Source organism: Danio aesculapii, chromosome 8 (genome assembly GCF_903798145.1).
Source record: "Danio aesculapii chromosome 8, fDanAes4.1, whole genome shotgun sequence".
Lineage (NCBI taxonomy): Eukaryota > Metazoa > Chordata > Actinopteri > Cypriniformes > Danionidae > Danio > Danio aesculapii.
Window position 1 is genome coordinate 51,307,269 of NC_079442.1, and position 14,603 is coordinate 51,321,871.

Below are 14,603 nucleotides of genomic sequence, written 5' to 3' on the forward strand. Positions count from 1 at the left end.
TGTCATCTTGCATCAAATTACAGAAGAAAATGAATTACTGCTTGTATGAGGTGTTTGTAATGCAGTGTCTATGAGGGCAGGACAGTACATTTAACATAATTTTCTCTTCTGACTGCTGTTATCAGTCTTACACTATTGTTTTCCTATTTCTGAAAGTCTTGATAACACCATCATGGAGTTTTTCTTTCATTATTTCAGCAAATAGGATTGTAAAAATAAGGATTTATTGTACTCTCCTATTCACTGCGCTGTGAGTTTACCCAACTATGAGGACTTCTGCTACTGAGAAACCTGTACATGTGAAATAGAAGGAATGTTTTATGCATAATATATTTCCGTCAGGCCTCACCTGTGAACCCAAAGAGACATTCGCAGATGTATCTGTCTCTGCCATTGACACACGTCCCGTTGTTCTCGCAGGGCTGCGATGCGCACTCATTAATATCAATCTCACAGTGAAAACCCTGAAATCCAGGCACGCAGTAGCACTGATAGACCCCCACAGCGTCCTGACAGATCGCCCCGTTCCTGCAGGGCTGAGACAGACACTCGTCAATGTCCTCCTCACAGTTACGACCCCGAAAACCTGCAGAACAGACACAGAGATTTTGGCAAACTACAACTAAAGCTACATGAAAAATGATTCATTGGATTTACAAAAAATGTTTTGAGGTAAGTGGTTGCAAACAATTTGCAATTTAAGGGCTGGATTTAAACAAACTAATTAAATATAGAAATGTTCAACTTCATTTGTTTGTTTAAATTCCCATATAAATCGTTTGCAACCACTTACCTTAAAACAATGTAGTAAATTCAATGAATAATTTTTTCAGTGTATAAACCAGGGGCGTCCAAACCGTGTAAACTCAGTACGAAGGGTCGGCGTCCTGCAGATTTTAGCTCCGACTTGCTTCAACACACCTGCAAGAATGTTTCTAGAACCTGGTAAGTGTCTGATTAGCTGGTTCAAGTGTGTCTGATTGGGGTTGAAACTAAACTTTGCAGGACACCGGCCCTACAGGACCAAGTTTGGACACCCCTGGTATAAACCCTTTTCACAAGATGATGATAAGGCTTTAACAGTTAGAAAGTCTTATTTGTTTTATTCGACTAGAATAAAAGAAGTTTTAAATTGTTTAAAAGCCATTTTAAGGTCAAAATTATTAGCCAGAATTATAAGCTATATTTTTTTTCGATAGTCTACAGCAGTGTTTCTCAACCCTGTTCCTGAAGGCACACCAACAGTACACCTTTTCAACCTCTCCCTAATCAAACACACCTGAATCATCTTATCATAACGTCAGAAGAGACTCCAACACCTGAAGTTAATGGGTCAGATAACGGAGACATCCAAAATATGTACTGTTGGTGTGCCTCTAGGAACAGGGTTGGGAAACACTGGTCTACAGAACAAACCATCATTAAACAATAACTTGCCTAATTACCCTAACCTGCTTAGTTAACCTAATTAACCTAGTTAAGTCTTTAAATGTCACTTTAAGCTGTATAGAAGTGTCTTGAATAATATCTAGTCAAATATATTTACTGTCATCATGGTGAAGATAAAATAAATCAGTTATTAGAGATGAGTTATTAAAACTATTATGTTCAGAAATGTGTTGAAAAAATCTTCTCTCCGTTAAACAGAAATTGGGGAAAAAAATAAACAGGGGGGCTAATAATTCTGACTTCAACTGTATATATATATATATATATATATATATATATATATATATATATATATATATATATATTAGTGCTGTCAAAATTAGTGCGTTAACGCATGCAATTAATTTTAAATATTTAACGCTTAAAAAAAATTCACACAATTGCAGTCAGTTGCAGTTTTTTTTTCCTGTTGTGGTCGACGTGTGTTCAACATGCAAAGAAATATGGGTAAGATCAAGGAAGGACTTTTTGAAGGCAAGTTTCAGTATAAAATAATCAATGTCGCATTACCAGGATATCCAGCGTTTCCTCCAGAGTTTCATGCAATTTCGGATGTTTCATTTTTAACTTTTGACTTGTGTTTTAATGAAATTTGATACTGCATGGCGAAGCAAAAAAAACCTCAGCATTTCGTGACTCGGTGGTCCTTTAAGGTAATCAGAAATCGCTGTTTACATGGTAGACTTTTAATAAGAGTATTATCTTAAACATATTGAAATCGGAGTACTCAGAAAGTGCCAGAAAGTTGCGCGCGCAACAAACCTGCCCAAACCCGCCTAAACGTCGTTGTTCGTAGCCACTAAATCAAAAAGTTATGAATTGCCGTGAGATTGCATTGCACTCTCAGGTCACATCCTTCAAAAGAAAAGGTCCACATTGTCCTCCGATAATGTCAACAGACTGGACTGTTTTAGCAACTGGCTGAATATAAAGGAGGACTAAACTAAATTGTTTCTACTTTATAATTAATGTTCTCAACTCTCAGCACTACAACTTTACAATGAGTGCAATTGTTTGTATTCAATATTTTATTATTATTATAATTTTCTAATTTCCATATCTGCGTTGCCTGTATTTTGGCAATTTCTGCAGTCCACTAAGAATCCAACTTGGAAATCAAAATTTTCTTTATTGGCATTGATTGTTTTGACATTCAAATGGAATTATTTCTGTAATAAATATGGCTGTCAAGCCAGGATCTTGATGGTTTCTTGTGGGTGTGTTGTTTACATGAAGAAATCTCTGTTACAAGTTAAACAAAAATTATAATAAACAATTATATTTTGAATTTAAAATAGTTTTTGTCTTGTGTTTACATTAATATTACATTTGAATAGCCAAAATTATAAGTTTCAGTATTTCAAATGTGATTAATCGTGATTAATTTTCAAAACAAAGTGTGATTAATTAGTTAATTTGTTTTATCCATTGACAGCACTAATATACAGTACATATATATATAAGCAGATTGTTTTGCTAGCTTTAAGAAAAAAACTCTGATTTAATTTTGACACAAAGACAATATTTTTTACTTGTGAGGAAAATGCTTTTTGATTGAATAATTTTTATATATTTGGATTAAAACAAGACAAAAACTCAAAGCAAGAAAAGTATTTTTGATGTCATTTTGACAACAAGGTTCCCGTTGGGTAACAAAAAACATAAACGAAACTAACTAAAACTATTAAAAGTAGTAACAACAGCTTTGAAGAACTAGTCAGACTTTATTTAACTTTGTATTTATTATTTTTTCACTATTATTTATTAATTTACTTATTTATTATTGAAGGAATTTATTTATATAATATATATACATATACATTTTTTCTATGCACCATGCTGCCACTCTCAAATTTCAGTAATGTCCTCTGTTTATTTGCCTAAATACTCACCTACAGTTATTATGCATATCGCATATTGTTTATTTTACAATACATGTGTTGAAGTTTGGTCTATCAGTGTTTCTAAAGTTTTGTACTGTTATTTATTTCTATGATTATTTGTTCTGTTTTTTGTTCTAGTGTGTTCGTCATAAAACTCTAAGAAATAAATCTTACATTTTTATCGAAATAAAAAACACATTTAAAAATGCTAAACTATAATAACCTGCAGCACAGTGGCACTCCAGAGCCCAAACGCACGTGCCATTATTACATTTGCCAGCAGACAGTTGAAAAAAAAAAACACATCCCCAACACTTATGCAGAGTTCAGACTGCATGATTTTAGCCCCGATTTTGACTCGCCGACAGGTTTTGAGAAATCGCCGACAAATGCCTGAAATCACAGGCAAATCGGTGCTCGTGCACGTGAGTAAAAATCACACAGTGTGAACTATCAAAGACGCCATCTGAGAGAATCGCTGATGAGTCGCCGATGCCTGTGAGATATTTGGCTTGCTAAATATCTGGAGCTGTCGGCGATTCAAATCATGCCGTGTGAAATGAGTTGTGACAGAAAATAACATCAGCGATCACCTACAGCCAATAAGAGAGCAGCGTTCACTTGTGTGTGTGTGTGTGTGTATACCCAGCCTGATCTGACGAGAAATCGTAAGTATTTTACGTTTTGTCAGTTTCAGTTTAATTCGTATGAATTCAGACGAGTTCAGTCGATTTTAAAAAGGAGGCGTGGCACATAACCCCACCCCTAAACCCAACCGTCATTGGGGGATGAGCAAATCGTACTAAATTGTATGAAGATCGTACAAATTCGTATGAATTAGCCACTTAATCAAATAGTTACGAATTGCCGTGAGATTGTGTTGGTGTAGCCGCAGGCCAGCGGGAGGTTGAAGGAAAAGTTAAAAGCGCTCCTTTTCGGTTTATTTGGACCACAGAAATGGAGGAAAAACTAGTGGAGGTTTGACAGGAGCAGCCGTGTCTGTTTGACGTTTCATACAGAAAGTTAAAAAAGGAAGTTGAGGAGAAATTGCTAATTCCCTTTAAACCCAGGTGAGCATATATGAACATTTTCGACCCCATTAAAGGCTTCTTTCTTGTTATGTAGTTTTTAATAACTAAAGATATACTATGTGTTTTTGGCTGTGAGTTTGAACGAGGTTATCGGCGATTCTTCCTATTGTAAAGTCATGCAGAGTGAAACCCCCTGTCGCCGATCCATCTCGCAGTGTAAACAAAGTAGCGACAAAACACTAGCCCAAGATAGTCAAGCAGTGTGAAAACATCTGTGACACGATTACTTTGAAAATCCTGCAGTCTGATCTCGGCATTACAGCTGAAGTCAAAATGAATCGCCCTCCTGGGAATTTTTCTTTTTCTTTTTTAAATATTTCCCAAAGGATGTTTAACAGATTCAGGAAATTTTCACAGTATTTCCTATAATATTTTTTCTTTTATTTTCTTTTAGTTTTATTTCGGCTTGAATAAAAGCAGTTTTAAAATGTTTTATCATTTTACAATGACTTGCCTAATTACATTAACTTGCCTAATTAACCTAGTTAAGCCTTTAAATGTCACTTTAAACTGAAGACTAGTATCTTGAAGAATATCTAGTCAAATATTATTTACTGTCATCATGGTGAAGATAAAATAAATCAGTTATTAGAGATGAGTTATTAAAACTATTATGATTAGAAATGTGCTGAAGAAAACCTTCTCTCTGTTAAACAGAAAATGGGGAAAAATAAGCTAGTGAGCTAATAATTCAGGAGGGCTAATAATTCTGACTTCAACTGTATTTCCCCCTTGTGACTTTAACTGAAGAGGCTCTGCTTAATGTCAATTTAATGCCATTTTGATCTCAAGTTGTCCCACTGAAACAAAATCATCAATAAAAGAAACTGTCAAAAACAAACTTAATAATGCAAATCTCTAATAACCTGCAGCACAGTGGCACTCATACCCGTCCGGAGCCCAAACGCAGGTGGCATTATTAAAGCACGGGTCATCAGAACAGTCCCGTACCCTGGTCCCGCAGTCTGCCCCGCTGTACCCGCTGGGACAGTGACACGAATACCCATTCACTCCATCCACACAGAAGCTCCGGACTCCCGAACAGGGCCCGCTGTGGCATTCATTGATGTTTTGGGTGCAGTTTGGGCCGCTGAAGCCATCAGGACACAGACAGGTGTAGTTTTGGCTTCCTGGAGTGCCGACGCATGTGGACGGACAGCCTGCAGAATCGCACGGGTCCAGCAAACGCTCACAGTTTGGGCCGGTGTATATTGGTGGGACGGAGGAACAGGCGCAGAGGTAACCATCCAGGGTGGGCACACAGGTGCTGTTATTTTGGCACGGGGACGACAGACACACTTCTGATGAGACCGTGCAGAACAGACCTGAGCGTGCAAAAACAAAACATTATTACTTGTCAGAGAATTCATTTCATTGTGGAATTATTTGATTTGATTTATTAATTTCGAACAGAAATATCACACATAAAATCTCTTTAACAAAAAAAAACATTTCAGCATTGTCGAAAATGGAGCGGGATGAAGCACAAGCTTATTATTAGCCCACCACATTACCACATACTGTACATCATTCGTCTATTACTTCAGCTTATCTCTTCTTTTACTTATCTCTTCTTTTTACATGAGACATATTTTGTCCTTTTGGCGTCTTCGACATATTATATGTTTGATTCCGTTTGGACATTTACATTACATAACATGGACCCAAACAAAATACATAGTACTGCAAACAGCCATTAATTAAAATTTCATCATATCTTTCTCATTTCATCCTTTTTAAATCCCCTTTATCATTATATTTCTTTAATAAAGTACATTTATACATCTTTATATTATATTAAATTGATTAATATCCTGACATTGTTTGAGAATCTGTTGTAGACTGTTCCATAATTTCACACCACATACAGTCATCCTCAAACTTTTTAAAGTTGTCCTTGTTTTCAGCCTCCTAAAATGTTGTTCCTCTCTCAGATTATATCCCCTTGTCTTTCTTCAAAATCTTTTCTGAAGTCATTTATTCCTAGCTTTAAACATAAATTGTGCTGTTTTAAATTTGACCAAATCATTGAACTCAAGTATCTTCAATTTAAAACAAAGGATTTGAATGCTCCAAATACCCCACATTTTCTATCAGTCTAATGACGTTTTTCTGCATTGTACATACGGATCATGAGTTCGTTTTCTATGTATTCCCCAAATTTCAACACAATAACTGATTGATCGCTATAGACTGATGATGATTCTCTGGGGGAGGGGCTCGGTTCAGACATGTGTTTTTACAACAGTTTCTGCAGCTTCATTGTTATGAATCCTCTTGGATCAGCTATCACTCAGTGAATACTTGCCTTACAGACATGAAAAAATACAGTACATCCGGAAAGTATTGATAGCGCTTCACATTTTTCATATTTTTAATGTTACAGCCTTACTCCAAAATGGATTTAATTCATTCATTTCCTCAACATTCTACACACAATCCCCCGTAATGACAATGTGAAAAAAGAGTTTTTGAAATTGTTGCAAATTTATTAGAAATAAAAAGCTGTAAAATCACATGTACATCAGTGTTCACAGCCTTTGCTCAATACTTTGATGCACCTTTGACAGTAATTACAGCCTCAAGTCTTTTTGAATATGATGCCACAAGCTTGGCACACCTGTCTTTGGGAATTTTTGCCCATTCCTCTTTGCAGTACCTCTCAAGCTCTATCAGGTTGCATTGGAAGCGACGGTGTGCAGCCATTTTCAGATCTCTCCAGAGATGTTAAATAGGATTTAGGTCTGGGCTCTGGCTGGGCCACTCAAGCACATTCACCGAGTTGTTGTGAGCCACTCCATTGATATTTTGGCGGTGTGCTTTGGGTCATTGTCCTGCTGGAAGATGAACCGTCGCCCCAGTCTGAGGTCAAGAGCACTCTGAAGCAGGTTTTCATTCAGGATGTCTCTGTACATTGCTGCATTCATCTTTCCCTCTATCCTGACTAGTCTTCCAGTTCCTGCTGCTGAAAAACATCCCCACAGCATGATGTTGCCACCACCATGCTTTACTGTAGGGATGGTATTAGCCTGGTGATGAGCGCTACCTGGTTTTCTCCAAACGTGACGCCTGGCATTCACTCAAAAGAGTTCAATTTTAGTCTCATTTAGTTTCTGATGGTCTGAGAGTCCTTCAGATGCCTTTTGGCAAATTCCAGGTGGGGAGCGGCTTCCTCTGGCCACTCTACCATACAGGCCTGATTGGTAGATTGCTGCACAGATGGTTGTCCTTCTGTAAGGTTCTCCTCTACAGAAGAACACTGGAGCTCAGACAGAGTAACCATCGGGTTATTGATCTGCTCCCTGACTAAGGTGCTTCTCCATCGATCACTCAGCTTAGATGGCCGGCCAGCTCTAGGAAGAGTCCTGGTGGTTCCAAACATCTTCCACTTATGGATGATGGAGGCCACTGTGCTCACTCTTCAGAGCAGCAGAAATGCTTCTGTAACCTTCCCCAGCCTTGTGCCTCGAGACAATCCTGTCTCGGAGGTCTATAGACAATTCCTTTGTCTTCATGCTTAGTTTGTGCTTTGACATGCACTGTCAACCCTGGGACCTTATATAGACAGGTGTATGCCTTTTCAAATCATGTCCAATCAACTGAATTGACCACAGGTGAACTCCAATGAAGCTGCTGAAACATCTCAAGAATGATCAGTGGAAACTGAATGAACCTGAGCTCAATTTAGAGCTTCACGCAAAAGGCTGTGAACACTGATGTACATGTGATTTTTCAGCTTTTTTATTTTTAATAAATTTGCAACAATTTAAAAACTCTTGTTTCACATTGTCATTATGGGGGATTGTGTGTAGAATGTTGAGGAAATAAATTAATTTGATCCATTTTGGAATAAGGCTGAACATAAATAAAAGTAGAAAAAGTGAAGCGCTATCAATACTTTCCTGGATGCAGTGTAGAGCACATAATGCTTAAAATCTGTACTCTTAAAGCAGCTCTTTCTTCATTCATTCATTTATTTTCCTTCGGTTTATTATCTTTATTCATCAGGGGTCGCCACAGCAGAATGAACCACCAACTTATTCAGCATATGTTTTACACAGCGGATGCCCTTTCAGCCACAACCGAGTACTGGGAAACACCCATACACACTCATTCACACTCATACACTACGGCCAATTTAGTTAATCCAATTCCCCTATAGCTCATGTGTTTGGACTGTGGGGGAAACCGGAGGACCCGGAGGAAACCCACACCAACACGGCGAGAACATGCAAACTCCACACAGAAATGCCAATTAACCCAGCTGGGACTCAAACCAGTGACCTTCAACTGAGCAACCGTGTCACAGCTCTTTCTTTTGAGAGAAAATATCTTTGTTTATCATGTATAATTTATTTGTATAATTGTATAATTTATTAATTAAATTTTTTTAGTAATGTAATGTGCATCTTTTGTAAAGCTGTTTTAGAACAATACTCATTGCGAAAAGCACTATATAAGTAAACTTGACCTTGTGCAGATTTAACCTCTCGAGATGAGCATCTGCTGCGTCACTGAGGACAGTATAGAAGATTCACCTGAGAAGAGCTCTAGTGCACTTAAAGCCTCTTAAAGAAACTTCACTGTCCTGAAGATGAAGACCACGAGACTCCATCAGCCCACTGCAGACGCTTAAAGGATTAGTCACTTTCAGCAGAAACATTTCCTGATCGTTTACTCTCCTCCTCATCATCCAATATCTTCTTTCTTCAGTCGAAATTAAATTTGTTGAATAACACAAGCAGGATTTTTCTCCATATAGTGGATAATCACTTTCCTCATCCAAAGGGCTGTTGATTTTTATCTTTACTTTTTCAAACATATTTATTTTTAAATTAAAATTTTTTTTTTTTTACTTTTTATTTAAGATTTTTATTAAGATCTTCCTCAACAATTTAACCCCTTACAGATGAGGGAATAATAATAAAACAAAATATCTAATATACAAAACTTAAAATCAAATAAGAAACATAATACAAATAAATAAGTAAACAAAGTACTGCCATCATAAATACTTTTCAGGGGATACATTTGTACATCAAGGTACATTGTGTTATATTGTAGTTACCTCAGATTACATTGGTGATAGGTTAATTAACCTCTAAATGTGCATATCTAAATATGTTGTAATAATTTTCCACCTCTTCAGAAAAAATATCCATCTTCATTTGTAGACATGCAGCCGGGTTTTTTTTCCATTACATAGACCTGTTTAAGTCTCTGAATCCACAGAGCCACCTTTGGAGGACCTTCTTCCATCTAATGCACTGTTATCAGATTGATTGGGGTTTTTTGTTGTTGTTGTTGTTTGTTTGTTTGTTTGTTTTCCAAGCAGTATTAATATCCTTAGTACAAATCTTGTTTCTTCATTAATCATTTCTTTGGACAGTGCTCCCATTAAGCACACAGCTGGATCGAGGGGTATTTCTATACATAATATCTAATCTGTTTCTTTTTTTACATTTTTCCAGAATTCTTGAATCTTAGAGGCAGTCCCATAAATCTGGGTATGATCAGCTATTTAACTATTTTACCACATTTTCTCCAACTAATTTCTAATAACTGATTTATTTTCTCTTTGCCATGATGACGGTAAATAATATTTGACTAGATATTCTTCAAGATACTAGTATTTAGCTTAAGGTGACATTTAAAGGCTTAACTAGGGTAATTAGACAAGTCTGGGTAATTTGGTCGTTGGACAACAGTGGTTTGTTCTGTAGACAATCAAAAAATAATAATTTCTTAAGGGGGCTGATCATATTGAGTCAAACTAAAAGAAATAAGACTGAAATTAGTCATTGCTGTGACAGTAAAAATGTCAATAAAATCCGCTAGAGTTTCTCAAAAGTCCAGATAAAGCAGAGATCAACATCCCATAACACAATTCATAACCATAAAAAAGGAAAACACATATGAATCCCTAAAATACAGATGCTGTTAAAGAACAGATTTGTTTAAGCATGCGGAAAGATTCTGTTGTTTTCGTCAAAAAACTTCTTTAAAAAGTCAATAAAATTTGACTGAAGAAAGATATAAATAATGAAAGAAAGAAGGAAAAATGGAAATGAAAAGAAAGCAAATGAAAGAAAGTAAATAAAAAAGAAGAACAAAAAAAGAAATAAAGAATGAAAAAGAAAAAATGAACGAACATACAGAAAATCGAAAGAAAGAAAGAAAGAATAAAAAGACAGAAAGAAAGAAAGAAAGAAAGAAAGAAAGAAAGAAAGAAAGAAGAAAGAAGAAAGAAAGAAAGAAAGAAAGAAGAAAGAAAGAAAGAAGAAAAAAAGAAAGAAAGAAAGAAAAAAAGAAAGAAAGAAGAAAGAAAGAAAGACAGAAAGAAAAAGAGACAGAAAGACAGAAAGAAAGAAAGAAAGAAAGAAAGAAGAAAATGAAAGAAAGAAAGAAAGAAAGAAAAGACGAAAGAAAGAAAGAAAGAAGAAAGAAAGACAAGAAAGAAAGAAAGAAAGAAAGAAAGGAAAGGAATAAAATGACAGAAAGAAAGAAAGAAAGAAGGAAAGAAAGAAAGAAAGAAAGAAAGAAAGAAAGAAGGAAGACAGAAAGGAAAGAAAGAAAAAGAAAGCATAAACGGAAAGAAAGAAAGAAAAAGAAAGAAAGAAGAGAAAGAAAAAAGAAAGAAAAGAAAGAATAAGAAAGACCAGAAAGAAAGACAGGACAGAAAGAAAGAAAGAAAGAAAGAAAGAAAGAATAAAATGACAGAAAGAAAGAAAGAAAGAAAGAAAGAAAGAATAAAAAGACAGAAAGAAAGAAAGAAAGAAAGAAAGAAAGAAAGAATAAAATGACAGAAAGAAAGAAAGAAAGAAAGAAAGAAAGAAAGAAAGAATAAAAAGACAGAAAGAAAAGAAAGAAAGAAAGAAAGAAAGAAAGAAAGAAAGAATAAAATGACAGAAAGAAAGAAAGAAAGAAAGAAAGAAAGAAAGAAAAAATAAAAAAACAGAAAGAAAGAAAGAAAGAAAGAAAGAAAGAAAGAAAGAAAGAAGAAAAAATAAAAAAACAGAAAGAAAGAAAGAAAGAAAGAAAGAAAGAAAGAAAGAAAGAAGAAAGAAAGAAAGAAAAGAATAGAAGAAAGAAAGAAAGAAAGAAAGAAAGAATAAAATGACAGAAAGAAAGAAGAAGAAAGAAAGAAAGAATAAAATGACAGAAAGAAAGAAAGAAAGAAAGAAAGAAAGAAAGAAAGAAAGAAAGAAAGAAAGAAAGAAAGACAGAGAGAAAGATGAAGAAGACGGGGGAGAGTAAATAATGAGTAAATGTTCACTCTGGAGGTGCAGTAATCCTTTAACAGCCACAAACTCTCAGTCAGAATCTGCAGTGATCCTCACAGAACTGAAGCACTAAACACACACACACACACACACACACACACACACATGCACACACACACACACACACACACACACACACACACCATCACTCAGATTTACACTGAGATTCATGCAGGATAAAGGGGCTTCGACTCCACTGGCAGATGGATCCGGCTGTATTATCATCTCCAGCAGATGCTCCGTCAACGGATTGTCAGCTTGACCGACCACCATCACTAACTAATCCATAATCTTTCAATAATAAACTAAAATAGAGTTTCAGGGGAACGTTCACCCAAATATAAAAAACCCTGCTGCTTTTGTTTTAAAAATACTTTTATTTACATCCCTAATATAAACCAAACTACTAGCTTAATATACAATTATTGAGCTAAAAGTGTTAGTTAAGGGTTTGTTGATAGCAGGAATTTTACATTAAAATAAAGTGTATACATATTTTACTTTATTAGGTACACCTTACTAGTACCGGGTTGGACCCCAGTTTGCCTCCAGAACTGCCTTAATCCTTCATGGCAGAGATTACAAGGTACTGGAAATATTCCTCAGAGATTTTGCTCCATATTGACATGATAGCATCACGCAGTTGCTGCAGATTTTTTCGGCTGCACATCCATGTTGCGAATCTCCCGTTCCACCACAATCCAAAGGTGCTCTATTGGATTGAGCTCTTGTGACTGTGGAGGCCATTTGAGTACAGTGAACTCATTGTCATGTTCAAGAAACCAGTCTGAGATGATTCACGCTTTATGACATGGTGCGTTATCCTGCTGAAGTAGCCAGAAGATGGAGACACAGTGGTCATAAAGGGATGGACATGGCCAGCAACAATACTCAGGTAGGCTGTGGTGTTTACAAATTGCTCGACTGGTACTAATGGGCCCAAAGTGTGCCAAGAAAATATCCCCCACACCTTTACACCACCACAAGCAGCCTGAACCGCTGACACAAGGCAGGATGGATCTATGCTTTCATGTTGTGGACACCAATTTTCTGACCCGACCATCCGAATGTGGCAGCAGAAATGGAGACTCATCAGACCAGGCAACGTTTCTCCAATCTTCTGTTGTTCAGTTTTAGTGAGCCTGTGTGAATTGTAGCCTCAGTTTCCTGTTCTTAGCTGACAGGAGTGGCACCCGGTGTGATCTTCTGCTGCTGTAGCCCATCCGCCTCAAGGTTGGACGTGTTGTGTGTTCAGAGATGCTCTTCTGCAGACCTCGGTTGGTTATTTGAGTTACTGTTGCCTTTCTATCAGCTGGAATCAGTTTGGCCATTCTCCTCTGACATCAACAAGGCATTTGCGCCAACAGAACTGCCGCTCACTGGATATTTTCTCTTTTTCAGACCATTCTCTGTAAACCCTAGAGACGGTTGTGCGTGAAAATCCCAGTAGATCAGCAGTTTCTGAAATACTCAGACAAGCCCGTCTGGCACCAACAACCATGCCACATTCAAAGTCAATTAAGTCCCCTTTTTTCCCCATTCTGATGCTCGGTTTGAACTGCAGCAGATGGTCAGACCATGTCTACATGCCTAAATGCATTGAGTTGCTGCCATGTGATTGGCTGATTAGAAATTTGCGTTCACAAGCAGCTGGACAGGCGTACCTAATAAAGTAGCCGGTGAGTATATATGTATATGTATATATATATATATATATATATATATATATATATATATATGTGTGTGTGTGTGTGTGTGTGTGTGTGTGTGTGTGTGTGTGTGTATGTGTGTGTCAAAAATGTTGCATTTTGATTAAAAATGCTTTTTTTTTTTCATTTAAAATAAGTTGTTTTGGGGTTTTTTGATATATAATATAGCAGAAAATATTCTCAGTGCCGTTAAATTTAGGGTAAAATAAACAAGCATTGTTGGAAATGGCTGGCTGATTGAGAAATCAGCTACAACTGTCATGCTTTTATGAATGGGATGAATATAATCTACTCTTCTATAAGGTGGAAAAGCTACTTACAGTTCACCTGGATTAACCAGAACCAGTTTCACCAGACAGACCATGTAGAAATTAAGCTGTGCTAGTAAACAGGAGCATTATACACGTCCACCAGGTAGTTAAACTTTACCAGTGTTTTTGTTTAATTTTGATTTTAAATGACACTGAGTGACTATTTTAGTATTTGTAATAATTTGGAACAATCAGAATAAACAAGTTTAACTTAAGGTCAATGTTATCTTGTAACATTACAAGATGTATACAGAATACAGAAGACATGTGACTGGTATAGTTTTGAATGGGGAAAAGTGTAGCACTCAATATGATAAATGAAGCCCCGCCTTCTAGTACAGGAACCAATCAGCAATCGATATAGCTGATTTCCATATCTGCAGCCCAATACCAGTTACTCACTGAAGCTAAGCAGGGCTGGTCAGTACGTGGATGGGAGACCACATGGGAAAAACAGGTTGCTGTTGGAAGTGGTGTTAGTGAGGCCAGCAGGGGGCGCTCAACCTGTCTCAACAGTAATGTGAAAAGGACACCAAAATGTCAGTGGGCGCCGTCTTTCGGATGAGACGTTAAACTGAGGTCCGGACTCTCTGTAGTCATTAATAATCCCATGGCACTTCTCGTAAAGAGTAGGGTTGTAACCCCGGTGTCCTGGCCAAATTCCCTCCATCAGCCCTCAGCGATCATGGCCTCCCAATCATCCCCATCCACCGAATTGGCTCTATCCACTTCATCAATAGCTGGTGTGTGGTGAGCACACTGGCGCCGTTGTCCTGTGGCCTCCTTAGCATCATCCAAGCAGATGCTGCACACTGGTAGTGGTGTGGAGAGACCCCTTCATGATTGTGAAGCGCTTTGGGAGTATGGCCATACATGA

The 14,603-nt window shown here is 36.9% G+C and overlaps 1 protein-coding gene across 1 annotated transcript in view; it reads right to left on the reverse strand.

Annotated features, from left to right (window-relative positions):
* crb2b (crumbs cell polarity complex component 2b) overlaps nt 1–11,979 on the reverse strand; it is an 81,309-nt gene extending 69,330 nt beyond the window's left edge. The window contains exons 1-3 of the mRNA XM_056463218.1: nt 11,850–11,979; nt 5,290–5,748; nt 350–586 (exon numbers count right to left, since the gene is read on the reverse strand). Coding sequence (XP_056319193.1) covers nt 350–586; nt 5,290–5,748; nt 11,850–11,979 — 826 coding nt within the window. The remainder of the gene's footprint in view (nt 1–349; nt 587–5,289; nt 5,749–11,849) is intronic.
* Between the last annotated feature and the right edge of the window lie 2,624 nt (nt 11,980–14,603).